General features: G+C 33.0%; 1 protein-coding gene across 1 annotated transcript in view; it reads right to left on the bottom strand.

Moving 5' to 3' along the window:
* The window catches only part of LOC144835519 (DNA-directed RNA polymerase, mitochondrial-like), a 28440-nt gene extending 14210 nt beyond the window's left edge, over positions 1-14230 (bottom strand). Inside the window, exons 1-6 of the mRNA XM_078690600.1 lie at positions 14096-14230; positions 11306-11389; positions 10258-10804; positions 8760-8958; positions 797-892; positions 234-334 (exon numbers count right to left, since the gene is read on the bottom strand). Of these exons, the coding sequence (XP_078546726.1) occupies positions 234-334; positions 797-892; positions 8760-8958; positions 10258-10804; positions 11306-11389; positions 14096-14204 (1136 nt within the window). The 5' untranslated portion in view covers positions 14205-14230. The remainder of the gene's footprint in view (positions 1-233; positions 335-796; positions 893-8759; positions 8959-10257; positions 10805-11305; positions 11390-14095) is intronic.
* Between the last annotated feature and the right edge of the window lie 1370 nt (positions 14231-15600).

Here is a 15600-nt window from a genome sequence, read left to right as displayed (position 1 = left end):
GTCACTTGTATTGAAACAAACTACACATTGTTTATTACAGAAGCCAAGCATCATTGGGTGATTATGATATTATGAATGTATTCACTGTACAGTTTTGTTATCTCAATAAATAAAAAGTGACCTATGACTTAAGCAGCAATGAGGGACAGGTCTTACAGATGACATCAGTAATGGACAGGATTTTATGTTTGGTAGATCAAAATAAAATTAAAATATTTCGTATTCATTTCTACCTTCCAATATATTCAAGTACAGCTGCATACGATTGTAGATCAGGTTGTACACCTACTTCCATCATGTCCTTAAATAATTTACGAATTTTACTCTGATCACCCTAAAAAATAAAGATTTTATGAATAAGGTCAACAAAATTGAAGCAAACCATTTTAAATCATTCCATTCCTTGTATTTCTGTTTTTAAAGCTTGGTTCCCATGTGAACGTAACACAAGGACGCAATTGTCTTTTGACAAGTAATAATGAGTGGATCATCTGAACTGTAGTATGTGATTGGTCAATGCACTTGCACTGTTGTTGTGTTGCGTACAAGTGGGAACCAAGATTAATTATGTGAACAAATATAATTCATAAATAATTGAACAAGTTATAGGAAGTGTGGAATGTGGTTCACGGCTAGATATATGTCAGAAGTTCAGGCACATTCAAAAGCACAAATAGAGACTATGTCTGTATAATCACATTGGGACTTATTTGGTATAAAGTGGTCAACTTATCGACTGTATCACTTAATGTATGATTTATTTTTTGCCTAAAAGTATAAATACATATTTACTAACTTGTTTAGCATATCCATGTAGCATGACATTAAATACTTCTACATCTAATGGTATAGTATTCTTGAATTTCTGGAACATCAATTCAGCTCGGGTCAACTAAGGAAAAATTAAAAATTAGATTCAACTGAACGCATAAAAAAGTTCATATAATTCAATAACACAAGTATTCTTGAAATACAACATTATAGCCTTCTTTAGGTTGGTATTAGGGACTTTATGAAACATGACAGGAAGCCACAGGATGAGCTTTAAAAAAGTGGGCGGAGTTTAGCGTGAAATTACGTCGTCTTAACTTTTTGAGTTGAAATGTAACCTGTTTACAGAGAACAACTAGAAACAATGTACATATAACCTTAAATATACAGTACAAATTACACTTAAACTTGGAAATATCAAAACTCTAAATTATATTTGAACTTCCTATATAATTGTTTAACAACATAACATTTTGATTGGCTTAAAATGGCTTTATTAAAAGCAATACACTCTGCGCAGCATTTTAGTGCAAGGCTCCTAGCTAGGAAGGCCTATGCTGTTCCACTAGAACCAAGAGATTCAGAAGGGCCCCACGCCGCGAGACAGGGGAGGGAGAGAGATAAATTAAGTTGGCGTCTTCGCGACAGGGTGTGTAACTTATAAAACGGCTATGTTGACTGTATATGATTTTACGCTTTAGCAAACACAGGATATTCGTTGTCCTCCCCTAACCGTCGTGTTTCGCAAAGTCCCTATTCTCAAAATCTTGACTAAACCATGAAAAAGGTGGCCTTGACAATTTATTCTTCTTTCTTTACCAAAAAAACAAAACAGTTCCAGGGATATAAAAAGATTGACATAATATTATGCATACAGTACATATAATTATATTGACATTATTATTTGCCTATTGAAGTCTATACTGTAGTTACTGTCTTTGGAGCTATATTGTATTTTCTTATTCCAGCAGTGGTGTTTTAATTTTTGTCTGAAAGCATTATACATAAGAAATGGCCAAGAATATGGAACAATATTAGTAACGAAATTAGAATGAGTAATAATTTGTATAATTTCAAAAGGAAAATTAAAAGTTTATATATTATTGAATACAGGAACAATGTAAATAGGTGTTTATGTTATGAAAATTGTTTAATTTGTAATCGCATATAACTGAATTATCAATTGTTGTTTTTATAATAATTAATATCAATATTTTAAAATGTTAAAGTTTAAGTTGTTTCACTATTGAAAGGGGCGCCCAAATTAAAGCTTGCTTGCTGTGGCGTCCCTTTTCCACTTACCAACTTCTTTTCTTGCATTATATTATTTATGTTCATTATCAGTTGTATATTTACAGTATTATGCTACTCTGTATTTCGCTTTATTATTTGTGGAAATAAATATTATTATTATTATAAAATGGTATGTGTGCCAAAATATTTATCTTTTTATTTTACTATTGAGTCAAACACTGTCTAATCAACACTACATTATTGACTTAAAATAACAACTAGACATGAAACTCGTCACTTTGACGAGTTAGTTATCCGCACCACGACAAACGCCACGTGCACGTCATACGTTGGAATATTGCACACAGATAAAGATTATGGCATTATGACAAGAACTGAAGAATATGACATGCTGTTAGTGCTGAATTTTGTGTCATATAGTATATACATGCAAACAGTATAAGCTGTATACATATTACATACAGTGTAGAATAGGTGAAATTACGGGACCCGCCATTTATTCCAATTTTTAACATGGCGACGGTATCAAAATGAAACACTTAGATAGCAATTTCAGAAGGAAATTATCTCAGGAACAACATATTAACGTGTAGAAGAAATTTGAATACGTAAAATATAGATGCGCACCCTTTTAAATGTGATGAACTATTACGCAAAATATGAAAATACGACTTTTTTTATTCAACTGGCCATATGATGACGTCACAACATCCGATTGGCAAAATGTTTACATGAATTCGTATCTACAATCCAATAGCTTCCAGAAAACGTTTTAATCGTGATTATCACATTTTATTCTTACGAGCTATTACAGATTAAAATTTACTGTAAAGATGAAATTAATGACCCACGTAATTAAAATTTTTAGGCATGATGACGTCATAAAAATTAAAATATTTTTATCTCATGCTAAAGAAAGTTGATTGACCTACACAATATATAAATGTAGGAGAAAAAGGAATACAGATAAGCGCGATGCGCTCCATTGAATGTGATGAGCAATAACGAAAGAGACAAAAATCCTATATTTTACATTCGTGTGGCCATACGATGACGTCACAATGTTTTTTTAGCCTTATTGATGCATGATCCGATATCTACAACTCATCAACTTCTAGATTTTGTAATAAAAATAAACGGTTAACGGTTTACTTTAGAAACTATGACTGTTTAAAAAAAGACATAATTTTGACGATTTTTTAAGCTTTTTCATAAAAAACGCGCACGAATTGTCTAATTCAACGTGTTCGTATGGCGTTATTTAAACTGGAAAAGGTCTAAATTGTTTTCAAAATCACTGGGAAAGGCTTGAAAAATATAATTCAAGAGAAAAAAATATGTTTTTAACGCTATGTGCGCACCGCGCGCATAAAAAATTGCGCGCCCGTGGGAATTTTTGACATGCTCAAAATGACAAGAAACGCGTAAAAAGTTGATTAGAAATTAATTTTGCGCATTTTGAAATTTTAAATGCGCGTGCGCGCGTAACTTCTTGTCAAACATGCCATTTTTAATCCGTAGAAAGTTTGCCCCTGATATGACTTAAATTTTGTCAAAGTGTCAATACTAAATGACTTTTGGTTTTTAATCTATGATCAATCATTGAAATTCATAAAATTGCGCATAAGTCACGTTGCGCAACTATGACGTCATTCAAAAATAGGAGGTGCACAACTTCACGTAAATGCCCATATGTTGTCAAAGTTATGAAATGTTATGTTTACACATTTTAGAGGAACACGACTCACAAAAAGGAAGGAAGGAAAGAAGAATAATACAGAAAAACTAGATTTGAACTCGTCACTTTGACGAGTTCGGGTTATCCGCGCAAACGCAACATGCACATACTTAACTATATGAACCTCGACAATTATTATGCCATCCTATGACATGAAATAAATATGTTTACAGTGCTGAATTGTACCTATTATGTAGCACTAGCATACACCATATTACAGTATTTTACAGAATAAACTGTATGTTATATACAGTGTAGCATAGACGAAATTACGAGACCCATCTTTTAAATCCAATTATTAACACGATGACATCATCAAATTGACATATAAAGATAACAATTTTAGAAGATAATTATCTAAATAATTACATTAAAATAAATTTGAAGAATTTTGGGCACGTGAAAGTGAGATGCGCTCTCGTTTAAACGCAATGAACTTTTACGCAAGAGATGAAAATACGACTTTTTTTATTCAACTGGCTATATGACGACGTCACAATATCTGATTTGAAAAATGTTCACATGAATTCGTATCTACAATCCAATAGCTTCCAGAAAACCTTTTAATTATGATTATCACTTTTTATTCTGACGAGCTATAACAGATTGAAATTTACTGTAAAGATGAAAATAGGTGACCCACGTTATTTACATTTTTAGACATGATGATGTCATAAAAATTAAAATATTTTTAACTCATGCGAAAGATAGTTAATTGACCTAGACAGTATTAAAATATCGGGTGAAATGGAATACGTATAAGCGAGATGCGCTCTATTTAATGTGATGAGCAATAACGAAACAGTAAAAAATCCTATATTTTACATTCGTGTGGCCATACGATGACGTCATAACATCCGAGAGGTAAAAATTCTGCATGAATTCATATCTACAATTTATCTTCTTGCATAATAAGTTAAAAAAATTGGGGGTCACCTTCGATCCTGAAGAGCTATAATAGATTCAAAATAGGCATATATTTGACAATATTTTGTAACTTTTTCAACTAAAACGCGCGCAAATGTTATAAATCAACGTGTTCGTATGACGTCATTTTAATTTGAAATGATGTCAATCTTTTTTTAAATGACTAGAAAAGGCTGGAAAATCACAATTCAAGAGAAAAAAACATGTTTTTCATGCTCCGTGCGCCCCTTACGCGTAAAATTTTTCGCGCGCGTGGGAATTTTTGACATGCTCAAAATGTCATGATCAGCGCAGAAAGTTGATTAGAAATTAATTTTGCGCATTTTGAAACTTTAAATGCGCGTGCACGCGTAATTTCTTGTAAAACACGTCATTTTTAATCCATAGAAAGTTTGCGCTTGATATGACTTAAATTTTCACCAAGTGTCAATACAAAATGACTTTTATTTTTTATCCTATGATCAATCATTAAAATTCATAAAATCGCGCGTAAGTCACGTTACGCAACTCTGACGTCATTCAAAATATGGAGGTGCACAACTTCAGGTAAATGTCCATATAATGACAAAGTTATACAAAAGATATATTCACAACCAATAGGGGATATGCTGCTCACAAAAATCCGGGAAAGAAAGAAGAACAAAGATGATGAAAAAAAAAGATATTTACAATCACATGGGTTATCCTGCAACTAAGTTGCGGATAACCAACTAGATTTGAACTCGTCACTTTGACGAGTTCGGGTTATCCGCGCAAACGCAACATGCACATACTTAACTATATGAACCTCGACAATTATTATGCATCCTATGACATGAAATAAATATGTTTACAGTGCTGAATTGTACCTATTATGTAGCATACACCATATTACAGTATTTTACAGAATAAACTGTATATGTTATATACAGTGTAGCATAGACAAAATTACGAGACCCATCTTTTAAATCCAATTTTTAACACGATGACGTCATCAAATTGACATATAAAGATAACAATTTTAGAAGATAATTATCTAAACATTTACATTAAAACAAATTTGAAGAATTTTGGGCACGTAAAAGTGAGATGCGCTCTCGTTTAAACGCAATGAACTTTTACGCAGGAGATGAAAATATGACTTTTTGAATTCAACTGGCCATATGATGACGTCACAACATCTGATTGGCAAAATATTCACATCAATTCGTATCTACAATCCAATAGCTTCCAGAAAACGTTTTAATCATGATTATCACTTTTTATTCTGACGAGCTATAACAGATTGAAATTTACTGTAAAGATGAAAATAAGTGACCCACGTTATTTACGTTTTTAGACATGATGACGTCATAAAAATTAAAATATTTTTAATTCATGCGAAAGATAGTTGATTAACGTAGACAATATTAAAATTTCGGGGGAAATGGAATACCTATAACCGAGAAGCGCTTTGTTGAATTTGATGAGCAATAACGAAAGAGTAAAAAATCCTATATTTTACATTCGTGTGGCCATACGATGACGTCATAACATCCGAGTGGTAAAGGTTCTGCATGAATTCATATCTACAACATATCTGCTTTCATATTAAATTTAAAAAATTGGGGGTCGTGGATGATCCTGAGGAGCTATAATAGATTAAAAATAGGCTTAATTTTGACAATATGTTGTCACTTTTGCAACTAAAACGCGCGCAAATGGTCTAAATCAACGTGTTCATATGACGTCATTTTAATTTGAAATGATGTAAATCTTTTTTAAAATGACTAAGAAAGGCTGTAAAATCATAATTCAAGAAAAAAACACATGATTTTCATGCTCCGTGCGCACCTTACGCGTAATTTTTTTCGCGCGCGTGGGAATTTTTGACATGTTCAAAATGTCATGATCAGCGTAGAAAGTTGATTAGAAATTAATTTTGCGCATTTTGAAATTTTAAATGCGCGTGCGCGCGTAACTTCTTGTGAAACATGCTATTTTTAATCCATAGAAAGTTTTCCCATGATATGACTTAAATTTTCACCAAGTGTCAATACAAAATGACTTTTGGTTTATAATCTATGATCAATCATTGAAATTCATAAAATTGCGCGTAACTTACGCTGCGCGACTCTAACGTCATATAACGAAGTTTCTTGCACATCTACAGCTACAGGTCAATCTTTTGACAAAGTTATACAATGTTATGTTGACAAGGATGAGAGATATGCATGCAACAAAATTCCGGGAAAGAAAGAAGAACAAAGAAGATGAAAAAAAAAAAGATATTTACAATCACAAGGGTTATCCGCAACTTCTAAGTTGCGGATAACCAACTAGATTTGAACTCGTCACTTCGACGAGTTCGGGTTATCCGCGCAAACGCAACATGCACATACTTTTAAAATATATGAACGCCTACAATTATTATTCCATCTTATGACATGAATTAATGTTGTTTACAGTGCTGAATTGTACCTATTTTGTAGCATACAGCATATTACAGTATTTACAGAATACACTGTATATGTTATATACAGTGTAGCATAGCCGAAATTACGAGACCCATCTTTTAAATCCAATTATTAACACGATGACGTCATCAAATTGACATATAAACATAACTATTTTAGAAGCTAATTATCTAAATAATTACATTAATACAAATTTGAAGAATTTTGGGCACGTAAAAGTGAAATGCGCTCTCGTTTAAACGCAATGAACTTTTACGCAAGAGATGAAAATATGACTTTTTGAATTCAACTGGCCATATGATGACGTCACAACATCTGATTGGCAAAATATTCACATCAATTCGTATCTACAATCCAATAGCTTCCAGAAAACGTTTTAATCATGATTATCACTTTTTATTCTGACGAGCTATAACAGATTGAAATTTACTGTAAAGATGAAAATAAGTGACCCACGTTATTTACGTTTTTAGACATGATGACGTCATAAAAATTAAAATATTTTTAATTCATGCGAAAGATAGTTGATTAACGTAGACAATATTAAAATTTCGGGGGAAATGGAATACGTATAACCGAGAAGCGCTTTGTTGAATTTGATGAGCAATAACGAAAGAGTAAAAAATCCTATATTTTACATTCGTGTGGCCATACGATGACGTCATAACATCCTAGTGGTAAAGGTTCTGCATGAATTCATATCTACAACATATCTGCTTACATATTAAATTAAAAAAATTGGGGGTCGTGGATGATCCTGAGGAGCTATAATAGATTAAAAATAGGCTTAATTTTGACAATATGCTGTCACTTTTGAAACTAAAACGCGCGCAAATGGTCTAAATCAACGTGTTCGTATGACGTCATTTTAATTTGAAATGATGTAAATCTTTTTTAAAATGACTAAGAAAGGCTCTAAAATCATAATTCAAGAAAAAAACACATGATTTTCATGCTCCGTGCGCACCTTACGCGTAATTTTTTTCGCGCGCGTGGGAATTTTTGACATGTTTAAAATGTCATGATCAGCGTAGAAAGTTGATTAGAAATTAATTTTGCGCATTTTTAAATTTTAAATGCGCGTGCGCGCGTAACTTCTTGTAAAACATGCCATTTTTAATCCATAGAAAGTTTGCCTTTAATATGACTTAAATATTCACCATATGTCAATACAAAATGACTTTTATTTTTTATCCTATGATCAATCATTGAAATTCATAAAATCGCGCGTAAGTCACGTTGCGCAACTCTGACGTCATTCAAAATATGGAGGTGCACAACTTCAGGTAAATGTCCATATAATGACAAAGTTATACAAAAGATATATTCACAAGCAATAGGGGATATGCGACGCACAAAAATCCGGGAAAGAAAGAAGAATAACAAAGAAGAAGATGAAAAAAAAGATATTTACAATCACATGGGTTATCCGCAACTAAGTTGCGGATAACCAAAAATATTGATCTCATACAATTACAAGGAGTTATCCGCTTGGTATACCAAGCGGATAACTAACAATACTTTAAAACTGAAAAAAAAAAAGCCGATCTCGAAAAGAAGCCTATCTCTAAATAAAGCCCACTAGGCTTTTTTTCCATATGCTTCTTCTTATGGTTTTACAGTATTATACTTACCATACCAGTGAATATACACACTTCAAGATACGGTAATAAGTAGATATGTGGATGGGTAAAGTATGTTTTGTAAAGTGGCATGATTTCAGATTGCGGTAAATGTTTTTTCTTATGCATAGATTTAACTTTTGTCTCGGGTGTGGTGATTGTACTGTCATCTGGTTCATCTGCATTAAATTCACATTCAATTACTTGTGATCTGAATAGTATAGAAAATAAAATACAATGAAAGAAATAGACATGAAAGTTAATTTTAAGTGAGAAACAAATAAGGTAGGTTAGACTAGTCCAGATTTGAGAAAAATGAAATGCTGTAGGCATTTTGTGTTAAAAGCAAAAAAACATGTGTTTTAGGGTAATCTTGGGGTGCTGAATTCAAATCTGCTGTTTACCCGGCCCAATTTTTAGATCTTCACCCCTAAAATGTGAAAAACAAAATGGCCGCCATTTCAAACTTATTTTGGCTTATAACTAAACTTTTAAGTGACATAGCAAGTTAAAAATGGTGTCTATACCTATGTTTATGATACTGAGGATTCCAATTATACTGTTATTAAATTTGAAAATATTCTATTTCAGCCGCCATGTTGAAATCCAAGATGGCCGCCATTTTAAATGTATTTTGGCTTATAACTTGACTTTTAATTGACATACCAAGTTAAATATGGTGTCTATACCTATGTTTGTGATACTGAGGATTCCAAATATACTGTTATTAAAGTTGAAAATATTTTCAGCCGCCATGTTGAAATCCAAGATGGCCGCCATTTTCAACGTATTTTGGCTTATAACTTGACTTTTATGTGACAAGCATAATTGAGAAGCAAGTTAAAAATGGTATCTATACCTATGTTTGTGATACTGAGGATTCCAATTATATAGTAATCAAAGTTGTAAACAGCCGCCATGTTGAAATCCAAGATGGCCACCATATTGATATTTTGTGTTATCACTTGACTTAAATTAGGTAACATAACATGTTTAAAATGGTTTCTATAACAATGCTTGTGATACTGAGGATTCCAAATATATTGTTTAATATTAGAGTTGTAAATATTCTATTTCAGCCGCCATTTTGAAATCCAAGATGGCCGCCATTTTAAACGTATTTTTGTCTTATGAATTGACTTTTATGTAACATAGCAGGTTTAAAATGGTTTTCTACAACCATGCTTGTGATACTGAGTATTCCAAATATATTGTTATTATTATCACTTAAAAGTTTAGTTATAAGCCAAAATAAGTTTGAAATGGCGGCCATTTTGTTTTTCACATTTTAGGGGTGAAGATCTAAAAATTGGGCCGGGTAAACAGCAGATTTGAATTCAGCACCCCAAAATTACCCTAAAACACATGTTTTTTCGCTTTTAACACGAAATGCCTACAGCATCTTATTAGAGTGGAAATATGACTATCTGGACTAGTCTAGGTAAGAATACAAATCCTACAGTTTTTTTTAAATAGGCATGGAATCAATCATGTGCAAACTATATAATACCTTTTACTTGAGATCTGTGATTCGTTGGTGATCTGTTGGTCACAAGACTGACCTGATGAATTAATATCTTCTTTACTATGTGATGCTGAATTAAAATTTTTATGTTTGTTTTTTGCAATTGCTTCCATTTTCTTTGCTTGAATATTTATTTCATTTCTTTCAGTTTTTTTAATAGCACCTGTTGATGAAACTTCTTGTTTCTTTTCTAAAAGTTTTAATTTCTTTTTAGTTATTTGCTTGGCTTTCTTCAGACCACATTTTGGTAGGCTTTTATTTAATTTTAATTTCTTGATTTCACTCCTTAGTTTGGTAGATACATCCTTTTTTAATTTCTTCCTCGGTTTCTTTATTGTTGTATTTTGTTTAGATTTAATCTTTTTTTCCTTGCTTTTAACAACATGATTTTTCTTGACTGGTGGAAATTCTTCCTTATCACTAGCAGAATGACCTATTAGCGCCTCAGTATCCACAGCTCTGTGATCAGAAATTGCAAGGATGTTTGTTTTGTTGACAACATGTTGCAATTGATTAACTCTTTTATCTAATACTAAAGAAAAGAAACCATATACTGTAATTGTCAATGTTTTACCTTTTTATGAAATGTTATTATTGATGTTATTACATTTGTATTTTTTTATCTTTCAGTATTTTATGCCTTTTATGATATTTCATCTTATGATTGTTTCATTATATGGATTTTTATATTGTTATTTGTGACAAGACACATTTCAAGACAATGTGTTTGACCAAATAAATTGAATTAATGTTAATTTTAAGTTAAATTATTATATAAATTATTTTAATATAAAAAGGCAAAATAACTTTTTCAGGACCTACAATTTTTTTCAGGACAAATCATTTTTTTCCATCTAATTCTTTTAAAGTTACTACTGTAATACAGTATGTGACATTAAAATAGCATATTAAAAAAAAAATTTAAAATTTCAGAGGAACAATATAACTTAATTGTCATGAAGTTTTTAATGATTTTAATAAATATTAAAACTATTAAAATATTTGTTTAATAAAAGTAAAATGAAAAACTGACCTGTCTGCAATTCATTGACTTTCACATGGAAACTGTTTTGGACATTATCTGGTATATTGCACAAACTACAGCCACCAACATGCTCTATTAATCAAAACATACATTTTCAGTCTGTGGTCAGTGTTTACAACAAGACACTGACAGGCATAGGCCTATCAACTCTGTCATCACAGTGGGGAGAATGGCAATTTTGTACCACCCCTAAAAATGAATCTCAATTTTTTTTAAATCCTCCAGTAATAAAAGAATAAATTGAACCAGTTTTTTCTAAAGTTTTAAGGCACACTCTGAAACTTTTATTCAACTTATCCATTGTATATCATTGACAAAGTCTTGGCCATTCTTTGAACGAAGAAGAGTAAACTAAATGTCTGTTAATTGCCTTTTTTAAAACTGCAAATGACCTATTCAAAATCTTCATTTTATTCAATCTGATTCAAATGACAGGAATCTATTTATAATGCATTTTATTGATATACTTTATTAAACATATATATATATATATCATTTAGAACAGTTAAAATAAGTAATCATCGCTTCGCCATTTCATTTAAAAGAACATTCAATCTGTTAAAAAAATAGAATAAATTACATAATATTAATAATGTAGATTGTTATTTACGTCCGAGGTAAGGAAAACCAATCAACAATTAAAGCACATTGGCCAATGGCGTTGTAACAAAGCGGCTTCGACCCTACTAGAGGCTTGGTAGGACAGTTACGAATAAGCCTAGATACTAGGTAGGTGTAACTCATTGGTCAATAATGAATGGCAGTCGATCCTGTGTTTTATTTTCTCTGCATCCAATGTGAATGCACTGACTAGCTAGCCTCTAGTTTTAGATGGGGAACAGACGATCGGGACCACGGACGTCTTTTGTGTTATATAAAATAATGTGCCACATTTCATTCCTATCTAGTGCTTAGTGTCGACGTGCTTTTCTTGTGTAAAATAAGATTTTAATTAAAAAGGTTAATTAGATTTTTCTGATTTTATCATAATTTTCCCCTAATTACACTACTGGTTTTAAGAATTTCTTTTCAAATACTCTCGATTTATGAATAAATGTGATTTATGAATAAATGTGATTTATTGTGTTGTATGTAGGCCTAGGCCTATTCTCGTATTTAATTTTTGCTCTATACAGTGCGATGCATATATTACTTGGATTTCGATCCAAGTCGGCCCTAAACCGTCTCGGCCAAAGTCAAGTCGGGCCCAGGTCAACTCGGCCCCAAGTCAACTCGGCCCCAAGTCAACTCGGCCCCAAGTCAATTCGGCCTCACGTCAACTCGGCCAAAAAATAATCGGTCAACTCGGCCCCATTAAAGTATGGAACGCAAAAAGTGCAAAGGAAGGGGATTGATATTTCTTCACATTTTTTTTACCTATGAATAATTCTGACTTTTAATGAATATTAATATTTAGACAATGATACATTTAGCAACAAAAATAAAATTGATAAGCAATCATTATTACTTATTACAATGAACATTTGGATAATAAATAGGAACACATTGTAGGCCCAATAATGATGATGCACGTACGTCGGCGCGTATGTTCGTTCGTGCGTCAAAATTCAATCATGTCCGATATGCGAGGACATGAACTATTATTATTAATTAGATTGTTTGGTTGAATCATTGAGGTATAAAATATTAATGTTAACTATATGGTTGAATCACACGTAGATTTTTTTCAGTGTATGCATATCCATTTGATTAGGCGACAACATCTGAAACCAATTCGTAGCTGCGCCTCCCTGCGCCTTTGTTTGGTAGCTATTTCGATATCTACAACTGCTACGTGTTTTCGCTGACCGGGGGATTCCCCTTTTTTTAAAACGCAAATCATGGACAAAAACGAGGCACGCCAAAACGATGTACGATCATGTTTTCTATGGCCAAATGGTGGAACGTAGGCCTACGTCTTAGATTTATTAAAATGCTGTACCTGCACGTGTTTTTGTAACACGCGGGTACTTAAGTTAATATGTGAAATTAAAGCTCGGAAAGAGCGCACCCTGTAAATAAAAACTAACGAATAAAACGCCCTCTACATAGATTATTGACCACTTCCAAAGATCTTATTTTTTGTGTAGTATATTTGTTTATATTTGTTATTCTGTACTTTGTTTAACAAAAAAGAGTAAATTTCCAGCTCAGTAGGCCTACGTCTTCGATTTATTAAAATGCTGTACCTGCACGTGTTTTTGTAACACGCGGGTACTTCTATTCATATCGGCAATGAGATCATTTTTTATATGAGTATTTTTCTTATTTCTTCATTTTTTTTAAAGCGTGGATAGTAATAATCATAATAATATTAAGCACTTTTTGCGTTCCATACTTTATTGTGGCCGAGTTGACCGATTAGTTTTTGGCCGAGTTGACTTGAGGCCGAGTTGACTTGGGGCCGACTTGACGTGGGGCCGATTTGACTTTGGCCGAGACGGTTTAGGGCCGACTTGACCTGCACCCATTACTTGACTTCTCTCTCGCGACAAAATTAATAAATAATAGCACAGTCATAAGTGAAACCTGATTCGGTAATACATATTTTTCTGACTTTAAATCGAATAATTATTTTGTTTAATTTTTTGAGAATGTTTTAGGCCCGATCGTCTTATTCATTGGGCCCGATCGTCTCTGGTCCCGATCGTCTTTCACCCTGGATGCGCCCGATCGTCTTGAAGTGGGCCCGATCGTCCATGGTCCCGATCGTCTGATAACCGTTTAGACTAGGCCTAGACTACGGCCTACTAGCGTAGGTGTGTGTGGGTTACTTACTGATAAAGGCGTGTCTTCCGAATCCTAATAACCTATTGCATGCCATAAAATATGGCGTACATTTCATTGAGCATAATTTTATCATAAAAAATGTTTTGAAAAAACACATTGTTTACAGGATTTGTTCTTTTCACGTGTTCATGTTATGTATATTGGTGTCAAAGTACGTTCATACGAGAAAAAGAGGGCGGTGTGGTTGTTATGTATTTTTTACGGTGGCCCATAAGTGTCACGGCAACTTTCAAAAAATATCACGGCAATTTTTTCAAAAAAAGCCACGGCAATTTGAAAAAAGCCACGGCAATTTGAAAAAAGCCACGGCAATTTGAAAAAAGCCACGGCAAATTAAAAATAAAACATCACGGCAAATTAAAAATAAAACATCGCGGCAATTTAACAAAAATACCAGGGCAACTTAAAAATAAAACACCACGGCAAATTAGTATTGAAACACCACGGCAAATTAGTAATGAAACACCACGGCAAATTACAGAATGCCACGGCGGAAGTGAGTTACCACGGCGGAAGTGAAACCTTTGGAATCTTCGATTTTTTCTGAGGTGAGTAATTATTTGTGCATTGAAGTAAATATTATATTAATTTATTTAACTGCAGCAGTTTACGTGTTTATTGCACTCTTCTTGAACTTTCTAGGCCGGGCTAGACCATAGGCCTTATTACAAGGTAGGCCTAGGCCCTATAACATTCTACAATGTTTTAATATATTTACAGTAATCTGTTTTTTATATAACAAGTTTTGTTTACAGTAGACCTAGCTACTACTGTAGGCCTAAGGCCTAGGGCTAGTAGTAGGCATAGCTAGGCCTAGTGCAATAAACACGTAAATGCTGCAGTTAAATATAATAAATTAATATAATAATATTTACTTCAATGCACAAATAATTACTTACCTCAGAAAAAATCGAAGATTCCAAAGGTTTCACTTCCGCCGTGGTAACTCACTTCCGCCGTGGCATTCTGTAATTTGCCGTGCTGTTTCATTACTAATTTGCCGTGGTGTTTCAATACTAATTTGCCGTGGTGTTTCATTTTTAAGTTGCCGTGGTATTTTTGTTAAATTGCCGCGATGTTTTATTTTTAATTTGCCGTGATGTTTTATTTTTAATTTGCCGTGGCTTTTTTCAAATTGCCGTGGCTTTTTTCAAATTGCCGTGGCTTTTTTCAAATTGCCGTGGCTTTTTTTGAAAGTTGCCGTGATATTTTTTGAAAGTTGCCGTGACACTTATAGGCCACCGTAATTTTTATATAAATTTACGAACATTTCGCGGTCCAAGCATATGATAAGCATAGTTTAACCTTCCGTAGCAGTTTAAATTAATTGCAGCATGCAGTTGTCTCCCACATGTCAATGTCATCACATGGTGTTTGCTGATAGGTGGTTGGTCCTGCGATATATCTATTTAGGGCCTAGGCCTATGTTGTTTTAGAAATCGGTAAACATTAGAGTAATTTTGTTGAATGAAGAGTGATATGGACCGATGATA

The sequence above is a fragment of the Antedon bifida genome, chromosome 2, assembly GCF_963402885.1.
Source record: "Antedon bifida chromosome 2, ecAntBifi1.1, whole genome shotgun sequence".
In the NCBI taxonomy this organism is placed as follows: Eukaryota; Metazoa; Echinodermata; class Crinoidea; order Comatulida; family Antedonidae; genus Antedon; species Antedon bifida.
The sequence above is the reverse complement of the archived record's forward strand: the minus strand, read 5'-3'. Positions and strand labels throughout refer to the sequence as shown.